At 43.0% G+C, this 10,398-nt stretch overlaps 1 protein-coding gene across 1 annotated transcript; it reads right to left on the minus strand.

Moving 5' to 3' along the window:
• Positions 1-781: 781 nt before the first annotated feature.
• On the minus strand, positions 782-4,440 carry RPUSD2 (RNA pseudouridylate synthase domain containing 2). Its single transcript, XM_006883226.1, has 3 exons — positions 3,865-4,440; positions 2,377-2,673; positions 782-1,513 (listed from the first exon to the last, which is right to left on the minus strand). Exons 1-3 carry the CDS (start codon positions 4,438-4,440, stop codon positions 782-784), a joined length of 1,605 nt encoding a protein of 534 aa, XP_006883288.1.
• Between the last annotated feature and the right edge of the window lie 5,958 nt (positions 4,441-10,398).

Raw genomic sequence — 10,398 nt, forward strand, 5'->3', positions numbered from 1 at the left:
GAAATGAAAAATAAACAACCTAAATTAAAAATAAAATAAAATTAAAAAAAAAAATCTTTACAGAGGACATTGCCCATCTTTCTCCCACAGAGCAGCTGGTGGATTTGAATTGTCAACTTTCTGCCTAGCAGGCTGGCATATTACACACTCCACCACCAGAGCTCTTTTACACATAAAAACAAAGAAAAACAAAGGAAAGGGGGAAAAAATCTCAAAAAAACTATTAGTTTATTAAGTACTGATATATGCTACAACATGGCTGACCTTTAAGAACACTATGCTAATGAAAGTGGTCATATACAAAGGCCACATATCGCATGATTCCATTCATATAAAATTCCAGAATAGGCAAATTCAGATAAAAAAGGCAAATTAATGGTTGCCAGAGCAAGAGGAAAGGGAAACGGGGAGTGAACACTTGATAGATACGGATTTCCTTTTGGGGTCAGGAAAATGTTTTGGAATATAGTGATTGCTCAACAGATATAAAAAGCCATTAATCTGCAATTTAGTTTTATATTAATTTTGTCATAAAAAAAAAGGCACAAATCATAAGAAAACCAGACACATGAGGTGTTAAAAAGAAGGAATATATTTATAAACCGAAGAAAGTTACCAAATTCCAGCTGGAAGAAACTGGCGAGGGAGTAAGTATAAGCAGGCTCCTTTGGGCCCAATCTCCAGCTTGCAGAGACCCTGAGTATCAGCCTATAAAGTCAGTCTTTGCCCTATGTATCATCTCGACTCCAAGCCAAGAAGCAACCTCTCTACTGGCCAGTTCTCAGTCTTCTTTCCAGTTATCCTGTGCCCAGGTAGGCATGGGTGAAGAGTATTCAAAGCCTGGCCCTTTATAGCTCAAGGCATGCAGGAACATCACAAGGTCCTGGGGTAAGGGGTCCTGCCGCACAAGGCGGCACTCTGCACAGAGGGGGTCGGTCTCATGATTCACGCCTGCTTCAGCTGCATTCCTTGGTGCCATGGCCAATGTGTCCAGATCCTCAGGAGCTGCCTCAAATGCTCTATCCACCTTCTGAGCATCTGCAGCCAATTCTTCCAGGCTGTCCTTGTCCAACTCTGAGGAGGGGCTTGTAGAATCTGTCAGTCCTACAGAAAGGTCAGCCTCACAGAGCTCCATCATATCAAGGCTCTGTTTGGCTTGGTGTTCTGCCATCAGGTCCTGGAGAAGTTCCTCATCTGTCTTGGGAATGTTGCCACCCTGGCCTCGAGAGGGGCCCCACACAACTGAATTATAGAGAGGGTCATTGAGGATAGGGTGGCCAAGGAACTGGAGGTGGACTCTGATCTGGTGGGTGCGGCCTGTGAGAGGCCGACACCGTACCACACTGGAGCGGCCATTGTAACTCATTCTCTGAAATACTGTCTCACAGGGCTTGCCCCGGGGATCCACACGGCACACCCCTACCTTGTAAGATACCATCAAGATGGGTTCCTTGCAGGTCACTTCCTCATCAGGGAACTCCCCCACTACCCGGCATACATACTCCTTCTCCAGCTGCACAGGAAGGAATAGGAAGAAAGTCAGCATAAAGCTCAATCTCCTTTAGCCCAGGCTCTCTGCGGAATAACTGGGAATCTATCAGTACCAGAAATAAAAGGAATCAAATGCCAGCACTACCATTTGCCCATTGTGTGAATCTTGGTATATTACTTAACCTCTTTAAGTTCCAGTAACACCTAGAAAATGCAAAGCATTCACCTCATAGGGCTGCAGAAAGGATTCCTTTAATTCAAGTTTGAGTGTGCTTGGCACCAAGACTACTACAGAATTAGCACCCAATAACTATATTACAATCCAATTTCAGAATTACAAGCCTCAAGATTTTAATCACTACTATTAGAAATTCTTCTACTTACACCTCTTTTAACTTCACCCGGAATCTTTTCACTAAGCAGATTTTCTTCGTAATCTTAAAAAACATTGCTCAGTTTGTCAGCACTTTAAAGTTTTCACTTTTTGCAAACTATAAAGAGAGGCGGTGTACACTATTTCTAAAGATCTTTTGAAACTTAATAATTTGTCTTTGGCACTTTAAAAGGAGCCCACATGGCATAGTTGGGCTGCTAACCAAAACAATGGGTGGTTTGAATCTACCAGCTACTCCCAGAAATAAAGAGAAAAGCAGTTCCCTCCTGATAAGAGTTAAAGCCTTGGAAATCCCACAGCGGGTTGCCATAAGAAGACTCACCAGCAGTAGGTTTGGTTTCTTCCTTGGTTTTAGCACTTTAGGTGCTGACATTCTGGAGGTAGGAAGTTTGGCCAAATTAACATACAGACTCATTTCAGATCTAGAATTTAGTTATGCCCTTGTGACACAGAACATGTGTGTTAGCTTAGAGTACAAGCACCAGACTCACCTGCCGGTCCCGAACCTGCTCATGAATTCTTTCAGAGACAGCTGTTGTCTTGGCAAACATGAGCACTCCAGAGGTAAGGCGGTCAAGTCGATGCAATGGGTGTAGCTCTTTGAGTTGGTGTTCTTTGCCAAGGATGAAGATGACTGTATTGTGTCGAAAGCGGCCACAGGGATGTACAGGAATGGAGGAAGGCTTGTCTACAACTACCACATCTTCATTCTCGGCTAGAAGGCGAATAGGCTCTGCTGTGACCGGTGGCTCATGCCTGTGCACTGTGTTCCGCAAGAAATCATTGTCCTGTGAAACACATAGGTAATCAGTCAGTCCCAGAATCAGCAGCTTGGATTATTCAGTCAACTCCACATGCAGCTTCCCCTCTTCCAGGCTCACATGCTAAAGCACACACTAAGAGGTGTATGGAACACCATACAGCTCAATAATGCCACAGGGGCATAGTTAACTGACATGGAAGAATATTCCCAACACATCTTTAAACAAGCAGAGCACAAGTATGATCTCACTTGTTAAAGATACCAATATACAGGCTGACAGGCATTGAAAAGTTCTAGGATCTACACAGTATCTCTACATCATGGGATTATGGACATTTGTGGAAGGTTATGTATTAGTATTTTATCTATAAGTCAAGTTTTAAACAAATAGTCACATACTAGGACCCTGAACTGAATGCCATGCTATAGATTCACGGATCTGGACTCTAGGCCTGGTTTTGTCACAAGTTCATTGTATGCTCTTAGAAAAGACTCTCAGGCTTCCATTTATTTATCTGTAAAATGTGAAGGTTAGACCTGTGTTCTCAAAATTGGGATGGAAAAGAGGATTTAAATCACTCCCTAACTTTTGAGATCTCATCTCTCCACATATCCCTGGTGAGCTTGTGTTGTCTCTAGGCTGTGAGAGAATTTTTTAAAAAGGGGAAACAAAATTCTGGATTTAACAATTCTTGCCTTTAGACGTGTTTTGTACACCAGGCTTTGGAAGTAGCACTACCTCTTTGGCCTCCTTCCTCACAGGTAAAATGGGATGGCATCATCTACCTTACAAGTTCCTCATTAGAATTAAGTTAGTTGAAATTCAACATACAAAAAAATACTTAATATTTGTGCAAACAGTCTAAGCAGATCTAAATGTTAGCCGCAATTGCTATTTGTAAAGAGATCTAAGATCTACAATGCAAGGCAGAAAGTGATGAATGTCAGTAACACAAAGCGGTTCTAAAAGGAGGTATGAGAATTCCAACGGGGGGAAATGACTTATCCCTCTTGGAAACAAGTAAGGCAACTTGTGGGACGCTGGATTCTGAAGCTTAAAGAGATTGTCTAGTATTTGCTAAGTGTTTCAAGTGAAAGTGAAGAGGATTCAGAATTCCCACGGTCCCAGTACCCATGTCCTTTTAATTCTGAAAAAACCCTGTATCTCCTTCCTTCTCCTCCCATCCTGGCCAACCCTGATCAGGACTCCCAACACCTTAAGCACAATGCTGAGGTCCTGGACTCGCTCCTCGTTGAGATGCAGGCGCCCCGCCCGGACTGCAGCTTCGTAATAGGCCAGGGGTTGGGCTCGGAATTCTGTGCCGAAGACATGCAGCAAGCTGTGGCCCACCCAGCGGCCTTTGCAGTAGGTCTTGAAGTCGAAAAAATAGGGGCGCACCTTGCGCAGCCCATTCTCGAAGTAGTAGTTGGTCTCTGCAAAGTGCTCATCGCTGAAGCTCACTCCAGCCCGCCGTTTCTTTGGAGGCGGCACGACACGCTCCCCAGGTATCCCTCGCCGTTTATTTCGTTTGCTAGGGCGCGGGGTTGCAGGCAAGGCTTGCTCCTCGCTTCCTGACTCCGGCTCTAATTTGGGGCCCGCAGGCTCTGGGTTCCCAGTGTCTCCGTTTTGCTGAACTGAAGTGTCCAGGACACCAGCTACTTCTGTCTCAATCGAGGGTGTTTCTGCCATTAGAACCTTAAAATTATTCTGAGTCTTGGTAAACCTGAGGCGCCCAAACGTAAAACATCTGTGCACATGTACAGGGAACCACTGGCACCAGCCCAACCACATTACTCGCCTGGCGCCGCTCCGAGGTCGCGATTTGAGGACGTCACTAGCGTTAGCCAATCAGTGACCCCCAGTGCCGAGCGAAACTTTTCCCGGAAGTGAACTGGGTTAAGTCGCTCCTGGAGGCTATAAAGACGTCTACACTAAATAGTCTTTTACCAGGGATTAAGTATGTAGGGATCACTAATGTCGAGTCTGACATTATTTTAGAAAAAATACTGTGTAAAAATTATGGTTGGCTGGGGGGAATGGCAGGAATTAATCCTGTAGATCCCATAAAAATAATGCTCAGTGACCCTTGGGTCTGAAAAAAAACTGAAACTTTATTTAGAAAGAAACAGGAAGCAAATAATCTCACTCATAAAAGAATGAGGGGTGCACAACTCTACTACGGGAAAAAACCAACACAACATTGACCTGCATTAGGGTTGCGGAGCTACTCCCTTCCTTTTCCAAATTAGCCACGGAAATGAACCACAGGAAGCAGCAGCTGTGGTTGTTTCTCTCTGTTAAGGAAGTGAAACTGTTCTACCTCCCTTTCCCAAAAATAGCTGTCCGCAATCCTGGTCTGCTCCCTTACCTTGTAAAAAAACAACTGCGAACATCCCCTCTGCCAATTTCCTTTTAAGACAATATAAAATCCCACTCTACGTAGCAGCTGGTCTCTCCTCAAGAAACTGTCTTGCCCTGAACTACTGGGTTCTGTCCTTCCTCAGCGACCTTACAACACTTTAAAAGGATAAGTTGTTGTTGTTATATGCTGTCGAGTCGCTTGCGACTTATAGCGACCCTATGTACAACAGCTCTAAACTCTGCTCTGTCCTGTACCAATCTCATTGTCTCGGACAGTCATCCTGATTACTCCAGTCACCGAATCAATCCGTCTCCTAGAGGGCTTTCTGCTCCTGAGCCTGCCTTCCACCCTCCCAAGCATGATGTCCTTCTCCAAGGACCGGTCTCTCCTTACAACATGACCGAAGTATGTCAGACGAAGCCCCAGAATACTTGCCTCCAAGGAGCAGCCCGTTTAACCCTCTCCAGGATGAATCTGTTTCTTTTCTTAGCAGTCCATGGTACCCTCAATACTCTTATCCAATACCAAAGCTCAATTCTCCCACTATCCTCCTTAGTCATTGTCCAACTCTGATGCCTAACAAGTGAGTGCAAAGACCATGGCCTGTATCAGATGCACCTTAGTCTCCAGAGAGACACCATTGCTCTTCAGTACCCGGGAGAGGTCCCTAACATGAGACTTTCCCATCGCAGTATGTCTTTTAATTTCCTGGCTGCTGGTGTCAAGAGTGTTGATTGTGGAGCCAAGCAGACTAAAGCTGTGAACAATCTCAATCTCTTCACCACCCATCCTAATACTGCCAATTGGTCCAGTGGTGAGAATCTTTGTCTTCTTGACATTGAGCCTCAATCCATATTGAAGGCTGCAGTCCTTAACTCTCTGCAGCAAGTGCTTTAGGTCCTCCTCAGTTTCAACAAGCAGGGTTGTGTCATTTGCATAACGCAGATTGTTGATAGATCTTCCACCAATTCTGATGCTGGATTTCTCCTCATAGAGCCCAGCCTCCCAGATAATCTGTTCTGCATACAGGTTGAAAAGGCATGGAGACAGGACACATGCCTGGTGTATGCCCTTCCCAATTTAAACCATGCAGTGTTTCCTTGCTCTGTTCTGACGACTGCCTCTTGGTCCAAGCTCATGAGCACGATCAAGTGTTCTGGGATTCCCATTCTTCTCAGAGTCAGCCACAGTATGTTATGGTCCACACAGTAAAATGCCTTTGCATAATCAATGAAACACAGATAAGACATTCCTCTGTACTCCCTGCTTTCAGCCAAAATCATCTAACGTTAGCTACAATATCCCTAGTACCACAACCCTTTCTAAACCCAGCCTGGACTTCTGGCAGTTCTCTGCTGATGTGCTGTTCCAGTCGTTTTTGGATAATCTTCAGCAGAACCTTGCTTGCATGTGAAATCAATGATATTGTTCTATAGTTTCCACACTCTGTTGGGTCACCTTTCTTTGGAATGGGAACAAATATAGATCTCTTCCAGTCAGTTAGCCAAATGGTTGTTCTCCAGATTTCTTGACACAACTTGGTGAGCACATCCAGGGCAGCATTCGTGAGCTGAAATATGTCAATTGGTATATCATCTATTCCTGGAGCCTTATTTTTTGCTATTTCTATCAAAGCAGCTTGAACTTCTTCCTTCATCACCACAGGCTCTTGGTCATGTAAGTAATAGATGTAGTAAATGATACCACAACAAAAGTGGTTAAAAAATTATATATATTGTTGTTGTTGTCTTCTAGTCGAGCATGACTCATAATGACCCTATGAACAAAAGGCTTAAAGCCCCTCTACAACTATCGACATTTATCAAAGTTCATAGAGTTATCAAAGTTCATAGAGTTTATATATATACATATATATACACACATACACACACAAAGAGTAGTCCTAGTCGGTAAGGTGTTATACTGCCTACCCAAAGGCTGGCTGTTTGAATCCATCAGATGCTCTGTGGAAGAGAAATGAACAATATTCTCCTATGCAATTTATAGTCTCTGAAAACCTGCTGGAGGATCAGCTATGAGTTAGTTTTAACCTGACATAACAAATACATATATACATAAGAGTTATTGTTATGTGCTGTTGAGTTGCCCATGACTTATAGCAACCCTAAATAAAATAGCTCTGAACCCTGCCCCATCCTGAGCCAATCTAACTTTCTGATACCTCTGTTTCCATTACCCCAGTTAATTTGTCAATCCATCTCATACAGGATGTTCCTCCACCCTTCCAAACATGTCTTTCTCCAAGAACAATTACCTCCTGGCAACATGCCCCAAATATGTCAGATGGAACTTCAAAATCCTTGCCTCCAAAGAGCAACTTGGTTTCACTCTATCCAGGACAACTATTTTCTTGGAAGTCCATGGTAGGGTCAATGCTCTTCTCAAGCAACACAACTAAAAGGCATCAGTTCTACTTCTGTCATCCTTACTCATTATCCAGCTCTCTGATGCATAGCAAGTAAATTGCAAATACCATGGTATGGATCAGGTGCACCTTAGTTTCTAGACTGATATTGTTGCTCTTCAGCACACTGGAGAGGTCCCAGACAATACATTTTCCCAATGCAATTCATCTTATGTATTTAACTGAACATCAAAAACAATATTTCACGCATATTCTTCCCTTCTGAATACACAGCAATTATTGGAGATCTCCATTTTACTTCTCATATGCTCCTATCTTGAGATGAAAATTTCAAGTGGATCAGAAGATGTACTTATCAGGGATCTTAAGTGAAAAAATATTAAAATCAACTCTTTGAACACACATTAGTGTCTTCCAGAATTTACAAGAAGATTGGAAAATTGGAGAAAAAGGATCAAATAAAACCAAGCCAAGGCTCTGAGAACAGACATACACTGGGGAAGAAAGGAAAAAGCAGTAGGGCTGATACAGGGTTTTGGTCTGCCCCATTTGAATAATAGGATGTCTATTAACTAAAATGAAGATGACGGTGAGTGGAATAAGTTGGTTTTTTTTAAGTTTTTTAAAATTAATTTTAATGACAGTTTACAGAGACTTTGGATTTCCATTCATTCATGGTTGCACTTTTCTCCCTGCCCACCCCACCGCCCAGTTCACTCTTCTCTTTGAAAAGTAAAAGAAAAATTCTTTCATTGTTATGCAATCCCTCCTCCCAAGTCCACTCCACTATGCAGGCTTCATTCTGGACTCCTGTCATGACAATAATACCTAATCATATATCCCTTTTAAACAGTTCTCTGCCTCATCTGTTTCAATGCAGCGCACATTATTTATCCTATTTTTCTTAGCCTCCCTCAACTCTGATGTCAGTTCTGTTTTACAACAGTAGCATTATGCAGTATTTGTCCTTTTGTGACTCAGGTATTTCACTCAACATAATGTCCTCCAAGGTCACCCATTTTGTATTAATATTTTCTGAGTTCCTTGTTTTTCAATGCAGCATAGTATTCCATTATGTGAATATATCAGAGCTTCTCTATCCTTTGTTTGTTGATGGACACTTGGGTTGTTTCCAGCTCTTTGCTATTTTGAACAAAGCCATGCTCAACATGGGTGTGTATATATCTGCTTTGGTGACAGTTATGGTTTCTTTGGGATATATTCCCAGTAGTGGAATTTCGGGGTCAAATGATATTTCTATTTGTAACTTTTTGAGAAAGTGCCATATTGCCTTCCATAGTGGTTACATCATTTTACTCTTCCACCAACAGTGAATAAGGGTTCCAGTTTCTCCACAACCTCACCAGCATTTGTTGTTTGCTGTTCTGTTAAATTTTGCTCTTCTTACTGAGGTGAGATCATATCTCACAGTTGTTTTGATTTGCATCTCTCTTAGAGCTAGGGATTTTGAACATTTCCTCATGTATTTGTTTGCCATCTGAATGTCTTCTTTGGTGAAGTGTCTGTTCATATCCTGTGCCCATTTTTCAATTGTTTATCTTGTTGTGGTACTCAAGTATTTTATAAATTCTAGATGTAAGTTTCTTATCTGACATATCATTATCAAATACTTTTTTCCAGTCTGTGGCTTCCCTTTTTCCCTGTTAAAAATGTTTTGGATGTGCATTGGGATTTGATTTTTAGAAGGTCCCATTCATCTATTTTATCCTGTCCTGGTTGTAGAGGCTTCAGGCGTTTTGTTCATAGGGTCGCTATGAGTCGTGCTAGGCAATCAACAATGTCTTTCTGTTCCTTACTGGTCTCAAACTTAAAACGTATTGCCCTATCCAGTGGGAATTGACTGACAGCTTGCCCTCCAGGGGGTTTTCTAAGGTTGTAAATCTTTCTGTTCACTTTTCTGCCCCCAGAGCAGGTGAATTCTAACTTTCTGTGGTCTCTTTGGGTTAGCAGCACAACTCTGTACCAACCACTCCATCAGTGAGAGCTTGTGGAGAAATTTTGCTTTCATTACATTGTGATGTAATCCATACCGAAAGTTGTAGTCTTTGATCTTCAACAGTAAATGCTTCATCCTCTGCCCCAGGATTCTTTATGTTAACCAAAAAGGAGGGAAAATGTCATATAGTGCATGAATGGAACATAGGTTCCTGTGGAAGTAGGTACAGAAGTAGCTTCCTTTTCTATCTGAGGGCCCAAAATAAAATGGGTAGTGAAGGAGTTAAGAAGATAAAGATTCTCACCATTGGACCAATTGGCAGAATCAGGATGGATGGCGAAGAGATTGAGATTGTTCACAGCTACAGTTTGTTCGGCTCCACAGCCAACACTCTTGGCACCAGCAGCCAGGAAATCAAAAAAGGTATTGCGATGGGACAGTCGGCTGTTAGGGACCTCTCTAAAGTACTCAAGAGCAACACTGTGTCTCTGGAGACTAAGGTGCGTCTGATACAGGCCATGGTCTTTGCAATCACTTGTTATGCATCAGAGAGGTGGACAATGACTAGGGAGGATAGAAGGAGAATTGATGCCTTTGAGCTGTGGTGCTGGAGAAGAGTATTGAATGTACCATGGACTGCCAAGAAAACAGATTCATCCTGGAGAGGGTTAAACCGGGCCACTCCTTGGAGGCAACGATTCTGAGGCTCCATCTAACATACTTTGGACATGTTGTACGGAGGGAAAGGTCCTTGGAGAGAGACTTCATGCTTGGGAGAGTGGAGGGACAGCGCAGGAGGGGAAGACCCTCTATGAGGTGGATTGATTCAGTGACTGGGGTAATCGGGATGGTGTGTCAGAGGCAGTGCGATTGACACAGGATAGAGCAGGGTTTAGGGCTGTTTGTTGTACATAGGGTCGCTATGAGTAGCAAGTGACTCGACGGCACGTAACAACAATAGTGAGGGAGTGAAATCTTCTGGCCCAGAGAGTTGACGGAGAAATAAACTGAAGGCGGGGGCAGGATGGGGCGGGTAACAAATTC

This window comes from Elephantulus edwardii, unplaced genomic scaffold, assembly GCF_000299155.1.
Source record: "Elephantulus edwardii isolate Elephantulus edwardi_28Jun2011 unplaced genomic scaffold, EleEdw1.0 scaffold00026, whole genome shotgun sequence".
NCBI classification, from domain to species: Eukaryota; Metazoa; Chordata; class Mammalia; order Macroscelidea; family Macroscelididae; genus Elephantulus; species Elephantulus edwardii.